Below are 26202 nucleotides of genomic sequence, written 5' to 3' on the forward strand. Positions count from 1 at the left end.
ATTTGGGAAAGTAATTGAAATACCCAATTGAACTAAATTATTCAAGCTTAATAGGAAAGGTCAGAGTGCTTTGTAAATTTCCTTCTGTCCAAACTGTAGATTTAAGCCAAATCATGGTCACCTAAAGTCCATGCTGTGCCATGAAATTAAATCAGGAGTAGAAAATTCTAATGTCCCCTTTGGCCAGGAAGATATTGTAATATGTAAAGTGAACCCCATCAGAATACAAGGCTGAGTGAAGAGACCTATGGAGAATGAAGCACTGAAATTAAATAAAAAGAAAAAAAGTAAACATAAGGCCACTTTGTACAGTACCCTGCCAGTGGCACTCCTAAAAATGCTTTTGAAGAAATAAAGGGCATTCAAATAGCAAGAGAGGAAGTCAAACTTTCCCTGTTTGCAGATGACATGATCTTATATTGAGAAAACCCCATCGTTCCAGCCCAAAAGCTTCTTAATCTGATAAGCAACTTCAGCAAAGTCTCAGGATACAAAATCGATGTGCAAAAACTGCTAGCATTCCTACACACCAACAACAGTCAAACAGAGAGCCAAATCCCAAACAAACTCCCACAGAAAGAATAAAATACCTAGGAATACAGCTAACAAAGGAAGTGAAAGACATTTACAAAGGTAACTGTAAGTCACTGCTCAAAGAAATCAGAGATGACACAAACAAATGGAAAATCATTCCATGCTCATGGGTAGGAAGAATCAATATTGTTAAGATGGCAATATTGCCTAAAGCAATTTACAGATTCAATGCTATTCCCATTAAACCACCATTGACATCCTTCACAGAACTAGAAGAAACTATTTTAAAATTCATATGAATCCAAAAGAGACTGAACAGCCAAAGCAATCCTAAGCAAAAGAACAAAGCTGGAGGCATCACACTACTTGACTTCAAAGTATACTACTGGGCTACAGTAACCAAAACAGCATGGTACTGGTACAAGAACAGACACACAGACTGATGGAACAGAATAGAGAACCCAGAAATGAGACTGCATATCTACAAATATCTGATCTTCAACAAATCTGACAAAAACAAGCAGAGGGGAAAGGATTCCCTAGTCAATAAATGGTGCTGGGATAACTGGCTAGCCATATATAGAAAATTGAAACTGGACCCCTTCTTTACACCATATTCAAAAATTAACTCAGGATGGACTAATGATCTAAATGTAAAACCTAAAACTATAAAAACACTGGACAATAACTAGGTGATACCATCCAGGACATAGGCATGGGCAAAGATTTCATGATGAAGATGCCAAAAGCAATTGCAATGAAACTAAAAATCAGCAAATAATATCTAATTAAACTAAAGAGCTTCTGTATAGCAAAATAAACTATCAACAGAGTAAACAGAAAATCTACAGAATGGGAGAATATTTTTGCAAATTATGCATCTGACAAAGATCTAATACTCAGCATCTACAAGGAACTTAGACAAATTTAAAGGAAAAAAAACAAACAACCCCATTAAAATGTGGGTAAAGGGCATGAGCAAACACTTCTTAAAAGAAGACATACATGTGGCCAGCAATCATATGAAAAAGCTCTACATAACTGATCATCAGAAAAATGCAAATCAAAAACACAATGAGATACCATCTTACACCAGTCAGAAAGGCTATTATTAAAAAGTCAAAAAATAACAAATGCCGGTGAGGTTGTGGAGAAAAAGGAACCCTTATACACTGCCGGTGGGAGTGTAAGTAGTTTAATAATTGAGGAAGACATTGTGTCGATTCCTCAAAGACCTAAAGACAGAAATACCATTTGACCCAGCAATGGAGAATAAATCATTTTATTATAAAGACATATGCACACATATGTTCACTGCAGCACTATTTATAGTAGCAAAGACGTGGAATCAACCTAAATGCCCATGAGTGATAGACTGGATAAAGAGAATGTGGTATATGTACACCATGGAATACCATGCAGCCAAAAAAAAGAACAAGATCATGTCCTTTGTAGGGATGGAGCTAGAGGCCATCATTCTTAGCAAACTGATGCAGATAGAGAAAACCTAATACTGTATGCTTTCACTTAAAAGTGGGAGCTAAATGATAAGAACACATGGACACATAGAGGGGAACTACAGACACTGAGGCTTATCAGAGGGTGGAATTTGGGAGGAGGGATGGGACCAGGAAAAATAACTAATGGGTATTAGGCTCAATACCTGGGTGATGAAATAATCTGTACAGCAAACCACCATGACACATGTTTATCTATGTAGCAAACTTGCACTTGTACCCCTGAACTTAAAAGTTAGAAAAATGCTTTCTAGCTTCAGGACTTTCCTGAATTATTTCTTTAATATTTCAATTTTCTTATTATTTTGATATAGTGCACATCTATTGGAATCTAATGCATTCATTTTAAAACCCAGATCAAATTTTACATAACAGATGCATCATAATTTGTTTGAATAATCCCTAATTGATAGGGACATCTTCAAATTTTCTCCATTACAAATGACATCACAATGAATATCTTTCTATATACATTCTGATGCATTTGTAAGAAAGTATTGTAATAGATTTTCAGTGGAAATGCTGTTAAAATATTCATATTCTATTTTTAAAATAGAAAGAAAATATGTCATTAAAATTTTTAAACGCTTTTCTATCTCAAAAATGCATAGAAAGTCACAAGTGTTCCAAGCCCAAGTCTAAAAGAATCATAATCAAGTTAAACTTTCACCTGTTTCTTCCAGAATTGTGTGTGTATGTGTGTGTGTGTGTGTGAGTGAATAAAACTGGATTGCCTTTCTTCAGTGGGCTTACCTCTCCATATAAAATCTGCAAATTTTTCTGGTTCTCATAAAAAATGTTATAGGTCTTCAATAAAGAATTAAGTTGTTCCCTAAAAATAAAAATAAAAAAAAATTACAGTCAGTCTTAGGATTTTTAACAGTAAAAGGTAATAATGGTACTTTCATAAAGGTATGAGATAGAAAGAAATAGTTTAATGGAATCTTTACTGTTCTGTCACTTTAACTTAACATAGGTCATTGGAAGTGGAAGCATTCTTAAAATATCAGCAAATGTTGGAGGTGCTAATTCATAAGTAAATAACCAAAGGTAGGAAAATGACTGAGGACAAAAACGGTGAGAACAGTGTTCTGTAGCAGGAGGCAGCCACAAAACAGGAATTCGGTTTCATATTCCTTTGTGTATTTCAACATTTATAACCAACCTAAATTAAGCACTGGTGTGTGGCTGATACCGTCTCTCTATACACTACTCCCTCCTGTGTGCCCAGGGCATGGGATGGGACACCAGTGCCCCAACTCTCCAAATCTCTGTTACCTTCTGTAAGCCACTTAGTATCCCTGAATTTCCACAGCTGTGAAATGAAGGTGATCTGCCCTATTTGCCGGGGCTGTTTAGACCATTAAAAGCAACCACGGAAGTCAAAGATCCCAGGTGGCTGGGTGAAGTGAAAGTGAGCAAAGGCTCATTGTTGCTGTGGCACGGGCGCTCCTCTCCTGGCCTGCCCCACACAGCTGGCAATGGCAGGCTTTGGCCAGGAAAGCTTGTAGGGGAGGAGCCCTCTTCCTTCCTGCCCCTTCCAGCTGGGTATCAAGATCTGAGACCATATGTGTGGTGAATGACTCAGCACTTTCTTGCCTGGAAACTCCTCCCTGTGTCTCCCACTGGGAGCATAGCTATGGTAAGGAATGCTCTGACTTATCTCACCCTTTGTGGCAGGTGGGCCCTGGCAGTGGAAACACTGGCTCTTACCACATCTCTATTCTATCTTTCTCTCAGTGTCTCCGCGTCTTGAGATGCTCCTCTTGAGATGATCATCGTTTCTCACCTGGATTATTGCAGCAGCCTCCTAAAAGCCTCCCTGTAGCTGCTGTTTACTCTCAACAGCAGAAACGTTTTAATGCAAACCTGACCATCTCTCGTGTTTGCTCAGAACTCTTCAATGTCTTCTTGTTTTTCAGATTAAAAGCCAACATCCTTACGATGGCTTACAAGGCTGGATGCAACTGGTCTTCTGTTACCTCTTTCATCTCATTTCCTCCCACCCTTCCCTCACTCCATGCAACCACCAGCCTCCCTGGTGTTCCTTGGCCACTCCAGACACACTCCCATCTTGGGGCGTCTGCACTTGCTGATCCCTCTGCCCAGAAAGATCTTCCCCCACACTTTCACCTTGCCAGCTCATTCATCTTCTTTAATTATTCAATCAAAAGTTATCTTCTCAAGAAGTCCTTCCTGATCACCCAATCGAAAAGTTCACCTTCTCCCAGCATTTCGTATCTTGATTTTCTCCTTTGCCCCTGTCCCTGAGTCACCTTCAATATAGTTTACTTATTTCCTTATGTTCTGCCTCCTCCATTGAATGTAGCTCCAACAGGTCAGGGGTATGTATACATTTTGTTCACACTGTATCCTGTGCCTGGAAGAGTACTTGGTACATAGCAGGAACCTGACAAATTCTGGTTGATTAAAATTATCGGGAAATTCTCATTTCCTAAACAACAATAAACAAGGGAAGAAAAGCTTTCTCACATAAGCAGTTTTATATATATTAAAAAAAAAGACCCAACAAACCGTGATATTAAAATTCCAAGCATTTCAAATGCTAAAATCCCTTTGATCCTCAATATCTGTCACTGTCTCATAAGAAAATGAGAGGGCAGGAGGTTTGGTCCGCTTTATTCACTCCTGTGTTCCTGGTTCTCGGAGCAGAAACTTGCTCACAGTAGGCTCTTCTTCAATAAATACTGAATATTGAATAACAGAATTTATATATACTGTTACATGTTTGAAATCACGTAAATATACATGTTACCATTGGCTTTTTCTCATTTGTAATTTTCAAGGTGTACATTTCCAAGGATCAATACACTCCACACAATTGCCATAAAAAAGATTCTCCTGAAGTCCTCCATACTGTTGGTCCATTTCCCAAGTGGATTACTTTAAATTTTTAATGTTAATGAACACGTCTCTTCTAAACATAAGTGGTCACACTGATTTTGTTCTCCTGGGATTATTGTCATAGGTTATTTCCTAAAAATCATACTACTGGCCAAGAACATGAACATGATTTATAGCACTTATTGTTTAGTGCCAGAACACTGTTAAGAAATTTCACCATAAAGAAATTTTATGGTAAAGAAATTTCAGGGACACTCGGGATGCAACTCCTGATATGCTGAGCTGTGAGAGTTGTTATGAAAGCAAATGGAGCCTTACATAATCTTATTCCCTCAACTTATGCTTCTGATAAAAGTACATCATATAGTAGAGTATGAGCAGCCTTCAAAGTGTTTACCTCAGGATCATGTGCAGTTGGAAAATGTTTCTGAACCTGAATAGAGCCTGACTAAATCCTCAACTGAAATAAGTCTCCAAATGACATAAGGAGTTGGCAAACTGTGGTCCCAGGCTGCCCATTTTTGTAAATAAAGTTGTATTGGAATATCACCACACTAATTTGTCTGCTCATTGTCTGTGGCTGTTTTTCTGTTATAACTGCAGAGTTGAGTAATTGTAACAGAAACCATATGACCTACAAAGCCTGAAACATTTATAATCTGGCTCTTTGCAAAGAAAGTCTTCCAATCTGTAATCCACTGTGTAATACAGCATAGCTGGATACCACAGAAGTCTTCCGTATTTTTCTCACCATGAGCAGAATCTTTTTGATTATTAATAGATTTTGGAGTGTTGAAGATTAGAGCTCAGTAAACTAAAGTATTGGAATAACATTAGGTAAATTCGTGATGCAATACAAAGCAAAAAATTAGAAAAGAAAATTTATAAGTTGCCTGAACAAACTATAACAATGGTGAATGCTGTCCAAACATTTCTTTTAGTTGTGTGTACCTTACCAGAGACACTTTTGAAGATGATTAGTTTATGTACCTGATGAAACAATATGTCTAATAGAACCTTGAAAATAAAATGTATGTCTGTAACATTCTAATTTAACTTGGCATTAAGGGAACAACACGGTGAAGAATTACTGTTAAGTTGATCATCTGTGTCTATTCACGTTACACCACCCCATAGAAGGTCATTTATTCAACATGACACAGTTGCTGTGTGAGCACAGTCAAGAGGCCTCAGTCATGCTCAGAAGGTGGGTGAGAGCTTTAAGGAATAGATGTTGCCTACGGTGAACCTTGGTGGGTGAGAATTAAACAGGAAAAGAAGAGTGTAAAGAGTTTACCTGGCAAAGAAACAACATGAACAAGGACATGTAGCTATTTCTATAGTTCGCAGAAAAAACTCAAGAGTTGGGATTCCAAGAATACAACATGTAAAATGGGAAATGCTGAGCAATGAATGAGCCCCGTGAAACATTTTAAGAAACTTGAAATTCACTTCGCAGGCAATGGGCAGCTATTGAAGATTCTAGGCAGGGGAAAGACATGATGATACTAAAGATCACTAGGTAGAATGTGGAAGATAGATATCAGTACCAGACAAGATAGAGGCAGCAAGATGAGTGAGATCACTGCAACACTAGTGCGGTAGAGGCGCAGAAATGAGGCTGATGTTCCTTGGAAAGGTTAACAAATGTCCCATGTCTGTGGAAGGTTCTAAAGTCCAGAAGAGACCTGTAATAATTACAGGCATTGTATGGTTTAGAAGACCCAAAGGCAATCACTAAAGTGTTATCTGGGCAGTCCCTACTCAATAAGAAGAGCACTGATTTAATATACACTGTGGCCTCTCAGTGGCAGTTTTAACAGATTTTTTTAGGGTCCACCTAAGTGTTACATATGGACCCCCTCAAAAAGAATTTGTGAACCTTTCCCCCTAAAACCCATAAAAGTTCACCTTCCAGCATGATCAGACTGCTTAGCATAGACTGTTTGATGGTCTTTAAAATACTTTCAAATGGGTGATAAGAAATTGATTCTCTGTCCAGTTTTCCAGTTTACAAGTCTGTGATGTCCAAGGCACGCCCAAGAAACAGACACAAGTTTCTCACATTTTTATATGTGAGGTGCAAAAAAACTGATTTTCTAGGAAAAGGCCTTGGTTTTTGGAACATGAAACACTGTATCACAATAGTAACAAGGGTGTTTTTAAACATCATCAAATACTATATAATACCGATGGTGTTTTCACTAAACTGAAGAAAACCAAACTTCCATATAAACTGGACTTCTAGCTAAATGGACATGTAAATTATAAGTTTCTCCAGGATAGAAGTTGGCACCCTGCCACAAGCAGTGTGGAGAGAGAATCCTGGTATAAGCTGATGAACACCCAGGATTCTTCATCATGGCCCTGGAAGAGAGCTAGCCAGGGAAAGACTGACCTCGGTGGGAGGCAGATCAGGGGGAGCGATGCTGAGGGGATCCCAGGGTCCTGTTCCTTTAAGGCTCCAGCTTGGTTTTATGAGTAATAGTGGACCCAGAGTTTACTGCAAAATGCTCTGGTGTACTTTGTACTTTGTGGCCTGTATTGCAGCTGCTCAGCAGATGGGAATTACCCTTACTCTGACGTTTGCCATGAATAATGTACTTTGCAAGAAATGAGTTCCTCAATCTTATCAGGTATTTGGCTGGCTGGAAGAAACAATTTTTTATTTAACTTTATAAAACTGTAATATACATGAATGTGCGACAGGATAATGGGTGGAAGTGAATTATGTCTCATATCCATAGATAGAGTGGATGTCAAATATTAGTTGTACTAAGAGATTTTTTTCCTCTTGTTTTAATAATGACTTACAGCATAATTAAGTGGCTATCTTAGTCCTTCCCTAAAAACCAAAGAACCCTGTCCTACTCTTTACAAAGTGATTCTTTCAGTTTGAACCCACTAAGGACAAAGCATAAATATAGTCATACGCTGTCACCCTACACAAACTTGAAAGACTTCCGTGTGATACAAATGAACCTCAGCGGAAAATACACTCAACAAAGTCGCCAAAGTCATATTTAGCCCCTGGCTGTGCTTCCTGAGTTTGTGTTACTTCTGCTTCTTGGAGACTTGCTGAAAAATGTTCATGGTTCCAATTAGGCAGCCACTGAGCTGCTTAGTGACAACAGCATTAAGAACAACATTCCATCCCAGCACTTAAGGAGGCCGAGGTGGGCGGATCATGAGGTCAGGAGATCGAGACCATCCTGGCTAACACGGTGAAACCCCGTCTCTACTAAAAAATAGAAAAAATTAGCTGGGTGTGGTGGTGAGCGCCTATAGTCCCAGTTATTCAGGAGGCTGAGGAAGGAGAAGTGCATGAACCCCGGGAGGAGGAGGTTGGAGTGAACCTAGATCGCGCCACTGCACTCCAGCCTGGGTGACAGAGTGAGACTCTGTCTCAAAAAAAAAAAAAAAAAAAAAAAAAAAAAAAAAAAAAATTAGGACAGCATTCCACTGTGTGTGTTGCCATATTTAAGAGCAGGAACCAAAAACATTTGAAACAAACTTCAGCAGGTGAAAAACTGAGGCAGAAAAGGATAATGCTAATTAGTTCTCTTGCACAGGCTTGCTTTATCCCCATTGATTTTGTTCACAATATTAAATTTTAGCAGTGAGGCTCTGTAACAATTTCATATGTCAGGTTAAAAAAGCTGAATTTAGAACTTTATATTTTTATATTTTATAAAAAATTTTTATATTTTAGAATTTATAAAATTTTAGAATTTTATATTTATAAAATTTTAGAATTTTATATTTATAAAATTTATAAAATTTTGGAATTGTGTATTTTTATAAAATAACTATGAAATATTAAAGTTAAACATATTAAACATTACATTAAGTATGTAAAGGTAAAACATTGATTATTTGCTGGGAATTAAGGTTGTGATTTTTATTTCCTATGTTGTAATTCTATACACCTTATAAATTCTTTTCTTTCTTTCTTTTCTTTTGAGACAGAGTTTTGCTCTTATTGCCCAGGCTGGAGTGCAATGGTGTGATCTCATCTTACTGCAACCACCACCTCCTGGGTTCAAGTGATTCTCTTGCCTCAGCCTCCTGAGTAGCTGGGATTACAGGCGGCTGCCACCAGGCCAGGCTAATTTTCATATTTTTAGTAGAGATGGGATTTCACCATGTTGGACAGGCTGGTCTCAAACTCCTGACCTCAGGTAATCCACCTGCCTCGGCCTCCCAAAGTGCTGGGATTACAGGTGTGAGCCACCATGCCCGGCCTATAAATTCTATATAAGAAATGTATGACACTTTCATGGTATTTTTTTTAGGTTCATAGAAACATACACTCTTGTATGTTTCTGGAAAGATGGAATCAGGAAATATGAGGACACAGAAGAGAACTGAATAAAGCCTTCTCATCAAGCCATTTGCCAAGACAAATAATCATTCCATATTACTGATGTCTGCAAACAGAAGCAGAATTTTCTAAACCCATTTTATCCTTTATTCCTGTCCATTTGAATCCTGGAATTAAAATTACAAATTTTGGCTCCTTTTTCATAAACAGCCATGGTACCAGGTCTTTTTGCTTTTGGCTTCATCTCCTGGTTCAAATGATGAAGGAAGAATGCTTTTCATTCTTTGCATAGAGACCCTCCTCAGCTAGAAAAGTAGGTTATTCACATTTCCTTTGCAAATGAAGGGATTGAGTTACAGCGTTTGGAAACTGAGAAATTTGTGGAGAAGTAGACTATCTTGATTGAAGTGAAAAGGCAAACCCTAAATTATTAGGAAGCTCTGAATTCTGTCTCGCTCTTCCGACTTCAAATACCTGAGGAGTTTTCCCTTTTTTCTGCAGCCTCACCAACATATATTATTTTTTGGCTTTTTTATAAAAGCCATTCTGACTGGTGTGAGATAATATCTCACTGTGGTTTTGACTTGCATTTCTCTGATTAGTGACAATGAGCATTTTTTCATGTTTGCTGGTTGCTTGTATGTCTTCTTTTGAGAAGTGTCTGTCCATGTCTTTTGGCCACTTATACACTGTTGGTGGGAATGTAAATTAGTCCAGTAGCTGTGGAAAGCAGTTTGGAGATTTCTCGAAAATCTAAAAGTGGAACTACCTTTCAACCCAACAATCCCTTTACTGGATATAGACCCAAAGGGAAATAAAACATTCTACCAAAAAGACATATGCACCCCTATGTTTATCACAACACTATTCACAGTAGCAAAGACATGGAATCAACCCAGATGCCCATCTGTGCTGGACTGGATAAAGACAATGTGGTACCTAGACACCATGGAATATTCTGCAGCCATAAAAAACTGCAAAATCATGTCCTTTGCAGCAATATGGATGCAGCTGGAGGCTATTATCCTAAGTTAACTAATAGATAATTATAAAATCAAATATTGCATGTTCTCACTTATAAGTGAGAGTTTAACCCTGGGTACATATGGACACAAAGATGGGAACAATGGGCCCTGGGGACCACTAGATGCAAGAGAGAGGGAAGGGGACAAGGGCTGAAGAACTATCTATTGGGTACTATGCTCACTACTGGGATGATGGGTTCATCCATACCCCAAACCTCAGCATCATGCAAGATAGAGATGAAGGAATGGAGCAGTTAGGCTGATACTTAGCTCATATTTGGGTTTTGCTTCCCATTTGCCCATGGTTTAGCCTTCCATTTCCTGTTTTTCTGAGACAAGTCTTACAGTTTTTTTTTTTTTTTTAAGCCAGTTGAAAAGTAAACACAGGTGTGCCACACAACACCAATATTATGGGAGCAGATGCAAGCTTGCTGTAAAATTACACCCTTTGTGTATGAACAGATAGGGACTTCTGTGCTTATTGAGAATGAGTACCTTGACTTCACACTCTGATGCCCCTTGCTCCCTTGGGAGGGAGAAACTATCCTGTTTAATGAAGTCTTTCATTTATTGTAGTGATATGCCTTTCGGCCCCCTGGACGTTTGGGATTGTTACTAGAGGGTCTGAAACACAACAGGGAGCCAGTGATTCTCAGGGCCATCAACATGAGCAGGAGCCTGAAAATGGGAGCCTTCCTGACATACAGGCTCTTACACTCACTGGCTCTGACACTGTTCTTCGGTAATGCTGCCATGACTTTCACCACTTGTTATCTTTACATTCCACAAATAATAATAATAATAATAATAATAATAATAATAATAAGAAGCAAACTCCTTGCTGCTATTCAGGGGATCCTCCAAACATTCTCCACACTAAATCTAGAGTATGTATGTAGAACGTATCTAATCATATCATCTGCTTTGTTAACATCTTTAAATGTCTTAAATGTCTTTCCATTTCTTTTGGGATAAAACCCCCACATCCTTATGGCAGGTTAAGTCCTGTTTGGTCTCTCTCCTGCCTTCGTCTTCAGCCTCCGTTCAAGAGACATTTTCCCCGTATACTGCACCCCAGCACCCTGGGCACCTTTCACTGGTGGGAACTCTTTGCTCCATGGCCGTAAGAATTTCTGGCAGATTTCCTGCATCAGAAACACTCTCCACCCACTCCCCTGAACTTTGATAGCTCCCTCCTCACTCAGATCTCTGTACAAACATTGTTTCTAGGGAAGCCTTCTTGGATCTCTTGTTTAAACTAGGGCTGTGTTCTTTCATAGAACTGGGTTCCTTCCCTCAGAATACATGTCAGTTTGTTTCAGGTTTTTAGACCTATGTGGACCTCAGAGTGTGATCCCTAGACCAACAGCATCTGTACCACCTGGGAACTTAGACATGCAAATATTCACCACACCCTAGAACTCCTGAATCAGAAACTCTGGGGATGGAGCCTAGCAATCTTTCTTTTAAAGAACACTCCAGGTGGTTCTGATAAAGGCTCAGGTTTGAGCTACAGCTTCAGATTGCAAGCTCCATGAGTAGGACAGCTACTTCTTCTTCTCTTTTCTCCCTTCCCCTCCCCTCCCCTCCCCTCCCCTCCCCTCCTCTCTCCTTCCCTCCTCCCCTCTCCCCTCCTCTCCTCCTCCTTCTTGCCCATGGTATGCTCTCTTAGGGAATATGGTATAGAAAATTCGCACATCCAGAAATTCAAATAAATTCCATACGCGTAATGTATTTCTAGAGTCTGAATTTTGACTTCATTCGACTTTCTATGAGAACATTTTTAGTATATCTTGGGCAGACAAATGATCTCATTATTTTTAAACCTCCTTAATTGATAAAATAGGTAACGACAAAGTAGATCAATTTTACTAGGAATAACCGATTATTGAGTCATATTGATATGCTCAATGACTGTGGACAATATATGCTTATTGAAAAATATCAGATATAAAAAAAAACTTAATGAATGTCCTTCTTTCACATATCTTGTGATGACGCTATTGACCTTTTTGTGACAAAATAACAGATGAGATACCCAGTTTCTCATAATTGCTTTTCATTTCACTGGATCATCAAACATGAATAATGTGAATTTTTAAAAACAATCCCCATGTGGACAAAAATTCTAATTTTTTAAGTAGATGCTTCTAAACATGCAGTTAAAATCCTCTCTCTCTGGCTTATTTTAAAATTCTAGCTTTCTATACAAATATGTCAGAACAGGCTCTCTTATACTTTAATTAAAGACAGGTATTCAGCCTTCTTCAGGAGAAGATGCTCTCTCCTTAGAAACTTACCTTCAGGACTCACAAGGGCACTCAGTGTTTGCTCCTATTCCTTTGATCAGGAGAAGACCCTGTACATGAAACCTGGGCAAACATTGCCTTCTGGCTCTACTGGCCAGGTAGGAGGCAGCCTCTGGAACACTGGCTCTTTGTGTTTAATTTGTGCTTAGAATTGCAGGTGGCTGGTTCCTTTGTTTCAACAAAGGTTGCTGGCCAACATGCTTGGAAAAAGAAACTGTTTGGAATAATGCACTTTCTGCTAAAATTTATTACATCATGCTAATTAAACTTATTTACTAAGGACAGGAATGTACATGTACCTTTTGAGCTGCCGTTAGAAGAGGCATAGGTTACAAAATTTATGTTAGGTTCCTAAGTAGCAGAAAAAGTCTAATAGGTTCTGAGAGTGAAATGTGATCTGCATTCTAAAACTGGATTTTAACTTCCCCATTAATTTGTTGGTTTTTTTTTTTTTTTTTTAAATACATGGTTAGCATTTATTCACCTCTAAAAGTGCCCAGATTTCAGGCTATGACCTAAAGTGAAAACACTTTGAAAGTAACCATAAAAAGCTTTATTTTATTTTATTTTTTCCACCCAGCTCACTAGGTGAAGCAGTGTGCAGTGATGACTCCGGGCAATAAAACAGCAACTAGAAGCTTAGTCATTTCAGCACAAAGCTAACTAACCTATGCTAATACCCTTTGAACAGGGAAGTTTCTAAACTCAGAATTCTCATCCAGTAGTGGGATAAAAACGTTATGTTGCCTACTGTGCTATCATTAATATCAGGACTTCTTATTTTACTGATCATATGTAATCCTCATGAAATTTGCTGAAACCAAAATTCTGATTATAAAGATTCTGTTTTACTATTAATTTCCATTCTTTTCATGTAGTTCTGTGCAGGAAAATAAAAATATGTCAATAAATTGTTAATTTTTGTCTCGTTCACCACAACAATGCCTAGTATAGAGAGGGAGCTAAAAAACTACTTGCCAAGTGAATAAATGAGTAGGTGTGTTTGCCAGATTTGTGGTATGCTGGATATCACAGTTGGTCAGTGGCATTGTTATAATTTCTGGTGACAGCCTGGCAGAGATTTCCCCCAGCTTCAGGAATTTTGTTTATGTTAGAAGGTCAAAAGTTCTCAGAACTTTAATCCTTTCCTACTGTGAGCATTTGTTCTCAGACTTCAGTATGCATCAGAATCACATGATTCGTTCTGGGGTGAAGCCCAGGGTCTATACCATGAACAGGCATCTGATTCAGAAGCAGGTGGTCCATGGACCTCATTTTTAAGAAATGCTTCTTATTCCATCTCAAATGTAATGTGTCCAGGACTGAATTCTGGATCCTCAATTGCAAACCTGCTACTCCTGTAGCTCCTGCTTCTCCTCATGATTTCACAAAATGTTAACTCCATTTTTCTAGATCGAAATTTTTAGAATGATCCTTGGTTATTCTCTTTCTCTCATACTCCATGTCTAACCCTTCTGGAAATAATCCTACTGTGTTGGTCTTCAAAATATATCCAGAATCTGATCATTGTTTTCTACCTCTACTGCTGCCACCTTGGATCAAGCCACCTTCATCTCTATCCTGGACTGTCAGCTCCTTGGTAACTTCTCTGTTTCCACTCTTGTCCCCTCTCTACTGTGTTCTTAACACAGTAGCCAGACTGATATTGTCACTCATGTGCTCAATATCCTTCCACAGCTTCTCATCTTATTTAGTGGGAAATACCAAGCCTCATGATGGCCTATCAAACCCTACATGTTCTGGGCCCATTTGGCCTCATCTTCTCCTGCTGTTTTTCTACTTCCATTTCCCCACACTGTCCTCCCTGACCCTTACAAATAGGCATCTGTCTTTGGGCTGCGGAGTTGCTGTTCCCCTTGCCTGGAATACCTGCGAAACCTGCATGGCTTGCTTTTTCCCTTTCTGCAGGCTTTTCCTCCAATGCTTCCTCCTCACTGAGGAAGGAACATGCAATCAGAACCCTTTCCGCTCTCTATCTCCAGCACTCTTTACTCCATTTCCTCAGCATTTATCTTACGTATTGACTGTATCCCGACTTTATGATGTAACCCCATGAAAGTAAGGGTTTTGTTTGGTTCATTACTGAATACTCAGGGTCTGAAAAAAATACCTGTTCACATTGAGCAGTCAATAAGTGTTTGAGGAATAAGTCAGTGGATTCTTTATCCTTTGCATCATGTCTTTTTCCCACTGCTTATAGTTCATCCTTATCTTCCAGCTGTGGCTTTATTTCCGTATTTGATCATATTTGTTTCCTTCACTTTTCTACTGCCCAACCCTGCATCATTCACTTCTCCTTCTCTCTATCATTTATTTGGCTTTATTCCTTTTCCCATCCCCCATAAGATTTGGGTCATGTTTCAGGACCACTTGGTTTTTCATGATTTCATTTCCCCTCAGCCCCCAGCCTCTGCTATAGCTTGGCCAGTTTCAGTTTTCATCTTTACTCTTATAGCTTTTAAGCCCCTACCCTATTGTTCCCAAAGCAATGTGAGATACGGTTTGCTGGGTATAAGAAAAGTTGTGGATGTCGGCCATATATTGCATAATCTAATGTCAAGAGGGAACCAGTAAAAATAAAGTGTCAAGAGCAAGGGAGGGAGAGGTTAGGACAGGGCATAATGTTTTTGGCCCTGGGGTTAATTCTTTAGAACTATCATTTAGGAGAAGCCTTAGATCTTTCACCTAATGCTGCTCTTCAGTAGTATCCCAACTATTAAAACAGAAATGTCACTTTTAATAAAATAAAACCACTGTTAAACCAAATATTAGTGATAGTTCCATGAGAGAATAAATTTGGCAGTCTTTAGGGACATACTTTTTCAACTTCTTATCTAGTATCTCTACTGAGGATTCATGTTATTAATCTTGCTGATCATACATCATGCTTAGAAAACTTTGGCATATTTCACAAATGACTGGTGAGTAGGATAATGTATAATATAAGGTGTGTGGTTACCTGGTTATGAATGTCCTCTCATTAATGAAGATCCAAGAGGGGTACTGGTGAGCCATCATAGTCATCTTTTCCTCTTTTTTGAGATGGTCTGAGGATATCCTAAACATGAGAATAATATTAATGATTTGTTCCTATAATGCATTCATAAATTAGTATCTGATTTAAGTTGAGTATTTTGTTGTGTCTCTAGAGTATAAGAATGTTTTAGAAAGTTTTTGAGTAGTATGTCATATGTGAGCAAAAATACAGAAAAATATATTATGTAAATGAAAAACTACAGAAACGGTAACTCAAGACAAGGATGTATTGAACAATTTGGTAAGTCTGTTTTAGATATATTTTTAGCAAAATAAATATGACTCTATTGATTTATGTAATTTTGTATAAGGGATCATATTCCTTCTTTTGCACTAACTCACCCAAACTGGCTGAACCTTGCCCCAGTCAGCAGGACACAACTGCAATTCTAGGCAGCTAAAATCAAGCTCTGACTTGAAGAGTTGATTAGATATGATGTAATATTTTTCAAGTCTCCTTCCGGCTCTGGAAACTGTGGTCAGATGTGAATAATCTCCTCCTTTATATGTTCATATGAATGGCATTAGGGTGTGACCAGAGATGTAAAGTATAATATTTTCTGATCATTCTATTTTGCAAAAATTGAATATTGAGTTGTCATGGCTCCAAGCCTATAAGATTTTAGGAGGTATAACCAGAATAAAAAGATGGACAAGAGAGAGTTCAGTTTTCTTTTTTTTTTTTTTAAAAGGTGTGTGTTGAGGAGGGGGTGGTGGATTTCCTCCTTTTTCTTTCGCATCAGGTTATTTGGGTTGGGTAAGATGAATAAAAATTAGGAAGTTTTATGCTCTAACTCTTCAGAATACCAGGGAAAAAAAAAAAAAAAAGAAAACAGGAAAGCTATTCTTCTCTTCTCATAAAATCTCTGAGGCATCTTTTTCCTTATAGCATGTTGTTGAACTCACTAGGTACTTTGTTACAGTTTTCAGGGTGAATGCTTGGCTGGGGTCTCATTTTAGGCTTTTATCATTCTGATCATCCCATCACCTATTTGGTCACAAACCATCCTGATATCTTTCTTAATAAATACAGCCCAAGTCCCTTAACCTGACTTTCAGGCTTTCCTCAATTCCACCCAAACCTACCTTTCCAAGCTCCAAATTGAAACATTTCTTCAACACCAGGCCTTGTAATTTAATGAAATTTCATGTCATTGAGTCTCTTCTCACCAATTCCCCTGGCAGCGGAGGGCCCTCCTCACTGCAGCTCCAGATATCTGGCCCCTTTTAGTCCCCAGTGGGACATCTTTAAGTCTCCCCATGGCCTTTGAATCCACACTGTTGTCATCACTCTGCTTTCTACCTGTATTATCATTATTGATTTATACCTTACTTTCTTTTCTATTGCTATCTTCTTGCTCAAAGAATGGTGCTTCTCTAGTTGGAAATGGCATACTCTGATAGCACATCATTGGCAGGTCTCATGCAGGACACCTGGAGGACTCATGCCAGAGAGACAGAAGCTTAGTCTCCAGGCAAATTAATTCTATACGTCAGAAGCCACATGGGCATTTTATGCTGCCTTAGGGACACAGACACAACATGCTCCATGAGCCCAATGAATCCCAGTTACTCATTCACAGGATTTGGTCTGGGCAATTTGGTTATACAGGTTACACAGGTTACTCCAGCTTCTAAAACTTCAGTTTTGCCCCTGGATTTTGTAATTCTAATAACCCACCAAAAGGGTTTTTAATGTCCCCTAGTGAGATCCCCCAGTGATGACCCTGGGGCCCAAACACTTCCTTCTTCCTCCTGGATCCAGATTATTCATCATATATTCCTTTAATTTAGCCCTACCTCCACTTCTCTTCCCATGTTACAAGAGCCTATACCTTGCCAAAGAGTTCACTTCTCTCCTCATTGCTTCACTTCTTAGCAGCATTTGACAAGATTGACTTTCCTACCTTTTACAACATTTTCCTCTTGATGCTTTTGAGACAAACCACAAATAACAATCACCTTGCTCTATTTTCCTGCTATCTCACAGGCCTCAACACTAGTCTCCTTTGCTGACTCCTCCTTTACATGATCGCTAAATACTGGCTTGTTTGAGTGTCCATTCTCAGCCATCCTTTCTTGTCTATCCATACATTCTTCCAGGTAATCTAATCCGTCTCCAGCCCATAATCTCTGCTGAGTTCCAGGCGTGTGTCACCACCTACCTAATCTCTACTTAGATGGGTACCAGGCATCTCAATATCTACATGACTGAAACAGAACCACTGACTTTCTCCCATGCTCTAGAATTTCCTCCTCCACAATTCTTTCCCATCTAGGCATCAAAACTAATATTTAGCCTCATTTTTTTCCTCTTTCACCATAAGCCGAATTCAATCCAAAAGTAAGTCCTGTTCACTGTACCACTAACATAATCCAGATTCGAAAGCTTTGATTTCCACTACTACTACCCTAAGCCAAGTCACCATCATCTTTTCCCTGGGTTATTGCGTCAGTCTACTAAAGGGCCTCCTTTTGCTGTGGTCTGAATGTTTGCGTCCCCACAAAACTTACATGTTGAAACTTAATCACCAATGCAATAGTATTAACAGGTGAGGATTTTAGGAGGTGATTAGGTCATGATAGTGGGGATCATGAACGTGATTAGTGCCCTTATAAAAGAGACCTCAGAAGCTGCCTGAACCCTTCCACCATGTCAGAGCATAGAAAGAAGGCCATCTAAGAACCAGACAGCTCGCTTCCCTCACCAGACACTGGGGATATTTGGAACTGAAGAACCACTGATAGCAGCTTCTTATAATCACAAAGTGAAAATTGGTAGTGATGGACTGAAAAATCATTGCAGTGGCTTTCCAACTGGCTCACCCTTTATTTGCATTCATAAGAAATATGAAAGATATCATTAAAGAGGGCAAATAATTGCAATGTAGTTATGGTGACAAACTTGTGATCTATGCTGAAGTAACTCACAGCCACCTTCAGAAGACTTCAGAAGATGTGATGAAAGGATTTCCAAGGCTCTTACATTATTCTCAGACTTTAGGAAGGAAGACAGTTGAATATAATTTAATGTAAGAAAATAAAAACAGGATAAAATTTTCATTTATAGGCAGCATATAATATTTGAGTAGGAAATAATATTGTTCTTGTCTGATCTAAAAATTGGGTAAATAAAATATTCAAATGGTTTAAATATCTGAAAGGTAAGAACACGATTTGGTAAAAGTCTTATTGTTAGTATTAACAGTGAAGTGAAATACAAAAGTTAGCTGGGTGTGGTGGAACACACTTGTAATCCCAGCTACTTGGGAGGCTGAGGCCCGAGAACTGCTTAAACCTGGGAGACGGAGGTTGCAGTGAGCCAAGATTGCATCACTGCACTCCAGCCTGGGCAATAGAGTGAGACTCTGTCTCAAAAAAAAAAAAAAAAAAGAAAGAAAAGAAATAGTAAAGAACAAAACAAACAGACAAAAACAATGAAGCAAGGCATAGATCTATGAATTCAAATAGTTTTTCATGCTCATCTTCCCATTCCCATTCACCATGATGCATAGCAAATTAAAACCTGCTACGGCCCTTGTGAAAATCTTCTAAATTATAAAGACTTGGTAGATATAAGCATCTGAGCAAGTTTTCTCAAAGACTTAAGAGGAGAATAACAGAGAAGTCATGAATAGCAAAGAGGAAGAGAATTTATGAAGAAAGAAAAAATTACAGGTCTAAAAGCCTGGAGGACTTACTTGGGATGTTCAGCTATTTTGGTAAAACATAATAAACTAAAACTTGAGGAGGAAGATGGTTGCTACAAATCTATGTAGGCCCTGGAGCCAGCGATTATTGACTTAGATTGTGTGTACAATAAGATCATTATTTAATGAGTTTGGTTATTTACTTTTTCATTGTGTCCAGAAAAAATGAAGCTGGAGAGACAGGGAATTAGATAGGTCAGCAATTAAGTCCTGGAGAAATGAACAGCACTAGAAGTCCTAGGAGAGGTAGAATTGATCTGGGCAGGCCAAAGAGATCTGGAGCCTGAGGAGGCAGTGTTGGGCAGCATCAGCTTTCCAGCAACGCTGGAACGTGGTTCACCTCCCCTGGCTCTGCATTCCTGCCTAGAGGTGGGCTTGCCTGGACTTACCAGTTGCCTTGTGACCAGAATGAGGCCAGAGGACAGGAAGTGAACTCTAGCACAAATTAAATCAAATGGGTCAGTCATTTAAAGTAACTTCCTGTTATCCAAGCATGAGTTAATTAAATGATTACATGTCTAAAAGCGGAAAATTTGGTTCACTCATTTGTACATTCAACAAGTCTTTCGTGAGCTCCTTCTCTGCACCTGCTACCATGCTAGGCACAGAAAGTATAGCCTGTATCTATATCTATAGCCTGTTATTTTTGAGGCCACAAGGTGAACAAAGTGTCACAATGTTCATGATTTTACAAAGAACTTATATACATATATGTATGTATATATCTACATATATATATCTACATATATACGTATATACACACACATCTATATGTAGATATACACAGGTGCTAACTTCCCTGTATTTCCCAGCCAAAGACAATTTCTCTTGCTTCTGAAATTTCACAGGAAATTTTCTGTAGATTTCTAATTACTTATTGCTTTCTCTCTCTAACCATATTTTATTTTACTTAATTTGACTACTAGGTCCTTTAGAACAGAATTATTGCTATTTCATTTTTGTGTCTTCTTACTAAAGTGAGTGAATATATGCAGTCATATAGATAAAATATACACAAAATATTGAATACATCCAACATACAGAGAGGTACGTTATAATATTAACAGTAAAATTAAGAGCTAAGATATTATGTGTGATAATTATTATTTTTTATTTTGTATGTACTTTCTAAATCATATACAAGGAATATATGTTACATCTCTTTCACCTGCGTCACCAGTAAAAGCTACTTAAAAAAAGAACAGAAAGTATCACACTAGAATAGCAAGTGTGTATTTCAATTATGAGATAAGACTATATTAAGGGCTGTACACATGGAGAGTCTTTTTAATAAAATATTGTTTCAGCTTGAAGAAGCAGTCATGAAGCTGTTTTCCCAAAGTTATGACCTGGAAATTTGGAGTAGAGAAGAGCAGAGCTATATGCAATTACATCACTTCAAGAAAATGAGACAAAACAACTATAATTCCATCCAGTATCTAGATCTCTATAAAAAGGAAAAGACTGTTAACAGAGTGGTGATTTCTGGGAAGCATTTGGCTCCATAATTTTTCTTAAAATGTGCTTTATTTGCAGAGACAGTAAAAGTCAAGAGTTGGCATATACAAACTATCACTTAATTAAGTTATATTGTTGCAGTCAGCAATTGTTGGTTTTGAGATAGAAATAATGTATTATAATCATTGAATCTAAGAGAGGACTAAGCAGAATATGAATCAAACACACTTCTATGGGAGCATGCCACTGCCCTCAGTTCAAGTGGAATCTAATTGGAAATGCCAAACCTTTACTATTCTATTGCATATTTACATGGTACCAATGCCATGAATTTTATTCCGCTCAAGGTGCCCTCAGGGAGATAAAGAAAGCAGGAACAGTCAGAGAAGCCAATTTGTATTAATGCACTTAAGGCATCTTGCCACCACTGGGTCTGGGAGGAGCTGCTCAGTCTGCCAACAGCATCTTCTGGAGTTACTGGTGTGGTGGTGCTCAAGGATTTTCTGCTTCACCTGAGCTTCCCAGTAGAAATTCTTAGGTTGACTCCACAAAGATCACGACTCATTTTTCCTGTTTGTCTATTGACTGCAAAAGAATCGATACTCTCTCCTCTTAAGCTCCTTTCCTAGGCTCTGGGTGATGATGAAGTTTTCCTTTAAGATAATACCCTTATTACTTAAATAGGAGACACTTCATGTTCAACTCCTAAAAGCAGTGGTATTAGTTAAGTTTGGTTGTTGAGATTATGTTATGAAAGTGATGAAAACACTATAACTGATAATTTTAAAGACACAAATTAATTTTTGCAACAGAACAACTCTCTAACTTTAGTGTAAAGGGAAAATATTCAGAATTCCTTTCTCAGAGGTTGTATTTTCAAATGGCCTATACTTGAATATTTTAAAAAATCTAAGCTTTTATATGAAGTCCATGTATCTCTAGTAACCGTGAATTCTCCACCCACGTCGCAAACAATGAATCTATATAAGCAAATGCACTGTTGGCATTGGGTTTCTATTTCAGTTAAAAGTATAAGATGCTTATTTTTTTAGGAAATTAAAACAAGAATCAGGTGTAGAATTTTTAATTACATGCTTAAAAGACTATTACATACATATTACACTATTTTGAATATAACTGAAAAGATTAATTTTTTCTTAATCATTGCTGGGTCTCTCTCTGTCACTCTTTTCTCTCTTTCTCTCTCTGATTGAACAAAACATTTAATAGTTTATAATAAAATGTCATACATTAGAGAAACAGTAGAATAAATGTAAACTCAACACAATATTCTAATGTATAGATATAAAGTCTATACTATCTATCTATCTATCTATCTATCTATCTATCTATCTATCTATCTGAACAGATTTTAACTAGGAAGACTTACATCCAGTTATGGTTAAATAGATTAATCTCAAATGAATTTCAAATATAGTTAAATAAATTTATCTCAATTGGGGCTACTATTCTTTATTTAGACATGTGCCTATTAATAAATATAAAGGCAAATAACATGGTTTAAGGATGTATAACAATTTGTAAATTCAGTATAAAAGTGTATTTCCTCTTTGGAAAGTGTTTAGTGAATATTGGAGCCCTAACTTATTCTAATTCAATTTGATTCCTTTATAAGTTTTTAGCTAAACCATACTAAACACAATCAGACCCCAGAGGGCAATAACATGTAAACTTCAGTTATGTTGGCTTTAGAATTCTATCCACAATTCTCCAGTCAATATCTAACTATAAATACACCGAAGAATTTCAACTCTGCAATTTGAAAAAAGAATCCATTAAAACACTGATGATATTAAGTTAGGGTATACTGCAAACTCTTTGATTGTTTTATTTAATAAAATAACAAGATAAAAATGACATCAATGGAAATTACTAGTCATAGATACTAAGTTGGTCCCCTAAGAAAATTAGCAACATTAATAACTAACAACATTGACAAAAGTGCTGTTTAAGTAAAACTTCATGAAATAAAGCTACTTTCCTGTAATTTAAGCTTAAGAGGTAGAGACTGACAAATGCAAGTATTATTCCTTCATGTTTCTTGTTCATCAACACAAATTAAAAACATCACTTCAATACAAAATATTCAATATGTGCTGAAATATAAAGACATGGATTATATGATCTAAATTGATGAAAGTTATTCAAAAGCAGTCTCCTTTATAAAACCCAAATGGCATGAATTCTACAATATGAGATTGTGTGTAACTCTCTTACTCTAAAATTCTGTTTTCTTTTTAGGAATAACAGATTAATATAAATGTGAGTTTTTCAAAAGGAAAGTGATTGAGTAGCAAATATATCTGAATTTGTCACCACATACTCTATCTGAAAAATGGAAAGAAGCCAGGTCATTTCGTTCCTACCCAGAGATATGATCCTAGCACACCATCTTAGCACACCTGTCACCTGCTTGCCTGTCTTGGACCCACTCTCTGGGAACCAGTTCAATTCCAGCATCCTAATACACACTGTCTGGTCTCCCTAGTTCAGCTTGCCCTCCCTAACACTGGCCCCTTTGGCAGAGCAGCTTATTGTTAATGCTAACAGGAGGTACCACTTACAGAACACTTGCTGAGTGTTCAGTTCCCATCAAAGAAAGCCCTATGGGGCAGATCCTTTGATCATGCTTGTTTTATAGACAGACTTTTGGGGGCTTAGGTTAAGAAACTTTCGAAGGGGCAAACTAATAAGTGGCAAAGCCAAGCTTTGAACCTACCACTCTCCTGCTTCAGAATTCATATCCTTAACTCATGGACTCCCATTTAATTATTTATTCTTTCATTGTTTGGTGAAAGCTTATATTAGAAATTCATTTTTTTGTGGGGGGGGCATGCTTTCTGTCACTTTGCAGAAACAAATAAAAGTTTAGCTGAACCCTCAGTTAAGATCTTTCCAGTGTGATGATTCAATACAATATTCTAACCATAAGGATACTCAGAGGAAGGAGGATGCCATCCAGAAGTCTAGCATCTTTGTAAGGCACGATTTTTGCTAGGTACAATTACAGGTAAATGGCTCATTGAACTAAAGGGAGGAGGGGTCCTGTGGTCACATTTACCTCCAAGCCCTTCTCTGCACCCTTTCTCTCCCTTCCTTTCCCTCTCTCCCTCCCACCCTGCAAGCTTACCTTGGTTACAAAAGCATATTCTGAGAAAATCAAAAGGAAAAGTGATGTGCGCGATTCAGGCTGCTAGGACACACACACACTCAATTTTGCAGCCTATGGATTCTGCTTTCTAATAACTTGTCCTCAACTTGACCCCAGGGAGTGGATTAGAAAGTTCTTTCCCCTACTCCCATTTTCACCTGTTATTCACACTGTGAGCAGGAGGAGCCTTTTCACCCTCGTTGTTGGGCTGAGCTTGCTCCGCGGTTTGTTCTTGGCTGGGTCAGGAACTCTGGTAGAGGGAAACCAGTGCCCTGTCTCTGCCGGGCTGGGACTTCGCGAGTCACTCACCTGTAGGGGAGGTCCGAGGCCCGCGCGGGCTCAGGGGCGGCGCGTGTCTCCTCCCAGAGCATAGCTCGGCCGGGAGCGTGCAGTGCCCCCCACGCAATCAACGATCCTAGAGCCCAAGGAGCTGTTAATTATTTCTTCTTTTCGCCACAGCAGGGAAGTGTAAGAAACCTGAGCCACTCCCTGTGCCTCAGTGCATGTTGGGAGTGTTTACTTTCTTTCTTAGGAACAGCTGATAGGTACACTCCTTTGCTCTCTGCCACACTTCTTGAGAAATGAATGGACATTCTAGTTAACGCTTTAACCACGGGATTTGACTGATGCTAATCTCTATCCTCCAGTCCACTCAGAATGTAGGTAATTGGTCTGTGAGAAACGACACCAACCAAGACTGAGCGCCATTATTCATGTCTTTCTTTTTAAGATTTTTCTTTTCCAATTTGAGATTTGCTAATTTTCTCTCCTTGTTCTAACACATTTTCCTGCTAGCACTTTTTTTCACCGAGAGCAGCGTTTCACGCTTCAGGGTGCAAAAGGACCACGTATGTATTCTGCTAAACCCAGGTACCATCAGCTGTGAGACTCTGGTTTAGTAGGCCATGGATACGCTTTTTTATAAGCTCCACAGAAGGAACTGGTAGACATCAAAGTTTGAAAATGAACATAATGAAACAAAACAGAGGAAATAAATGATAATTTAGTCATTATCTATTGAATTGGATTTGGGGGCTTTGTTTTTTGCCAGTTCCTCCAATTTCAAAAGGACACCAAAAAGTCGTAGAAACTGTTAAATAACAGATGCTGTGGAAATATGAAGTACATTTATACACACACACACACACACACACACATACACACACACACACTCACGTTTTTAAGGATCATTATTTTACTGGTTTCCTATGTAAAGCAACTATTCATAATAGTTTAAACATAATAGGTTATTTTACAAGTGTAAACCTGAGAGCCCACAAAAGAAATTCAATCTGATTCCTACAAACAGTTCAGCAGGCAGAGTTAATTTCTGGTATCCTTTGTGTTCAAATGTCAGACAAAGAGAATGACTCTAGATGTTCAGGTTGCATGTTTGTCATAGCACTTTAAGTAGGATCCTAAATATTCAAAAGGTGAGGCAGGCCAGGTGTAGTGACTCACGCCTCTAATCCCAGCACTTTGGGAGACCAAGGCTGATGGATCACTTGAGCCAAGGAATTCAAGACCAGCCTGGACAACATGGCAAAGCCCTGTCTCTACAAAAAGCACACACACACAAAAAAAAATTAGCCCAGCATTATGGGGCATGCCTATAGTCCCAGCTACTCAGGAGACTGAGCTGGGAGGATCACTTGAGCCTGGGAAGTCGAGACTGCAGAGGGCCAAGATTGCACCATTGCACTACAGCCTGGATGACAAAGCAAGACCCCGACTCAAAAAAAAAAAAAAAAAAAAAAAAAGAAAAGAAAAGAAAAAGAAAAAAATCAGGCAGTTTATCTATTCAATCTGTGGTGTGTGGAGACCAGGAACTATCAGATTTATCATTCTTTGAGCAAATGGTTTTATTGGATCACAATCAAAGATTTTACAGTCTTATGTAAGGACAGGTGTGACTTAGTATTACTTGTAGATATTAATTTGATCGTCATGTTGGCTCCATAACTCTCTGGTATGTGCCTGCTGGTATGGACTGACCTTTGAATGATGACTAGCAGGACCTGGAGTGGTTACAGCTCTAGGTTCCAAGATATCTTGCTCAAATCCATGCTCCACCTCCATAGTCTGCGCTTGAAGTGGGTCATTTGCTTATTGTCAGTATCATGGCAACATTCTTTTGCATCTTTTATCTGCAAGCATTGGATTTGGAGGCTTTGTCTTTCACCAATACCTCCAATTTCAAAAGGACACCAAAAAGGCTTAGAAACTGTTAA

At 38.4% G+C, this 26202-nt stretch overlaps 1 protein-coding gene and 1 long non-coding RNA gene across 2 annotated transcripts in view; one reads left to right on the plus strand and one right to left on the minus strand.

Annotated features, from left to right (window-relative positions):
- Nucleotides 1–24765, minus strand: part of RASSF6 (Ras association domain family member 6) — a 48943-nt gene extending 24178 nt beyond the window's left edge. Inside the window, exons 1-3 of the mRNA XM_003898773.4 lie at nt 24281–24765; nt 15555–15653; nt 2805–2883 (exon numbers count right to left, since the gene is read on the minus strand). Coding sequence (XP_003898822.2) covers nt 2805–2883; nt 15555–15653; nt 24281–24342 — 240 coding nt within the window. The 5' untranslated portion in view covers nt 24343–24765. The remainder of the gene's footprint in view (nt 1–2804; nt 2884–15554; nt 15654–24280) is intronic.
- LOC103884402 lies at nt 7337–9447 on the plus strand. The gene is made up of 2 exons (XR_646977.4): nt 7337–7552; nt 9212–9447. It is a non-coding gene; the product is annotated as an uncharacterized LOC103884402 (long non-coding RNA).
- Nucleotides 24766–26202: the final 1437 nt, after the last annotated feature.

The sequence above is a fragment of the Papio anubis genome, chromosome 3, assembly GCF_008728515.1.
Source record: "Papio anubis isolate 15944 chromosome 3, Panubis1.0, whole genome shotgun sequence".
NCBI lineage: Eukaryota > Metazoa > Chordata > Mammalia > Primates > Cercopithecidae > Papio > Papio anubis.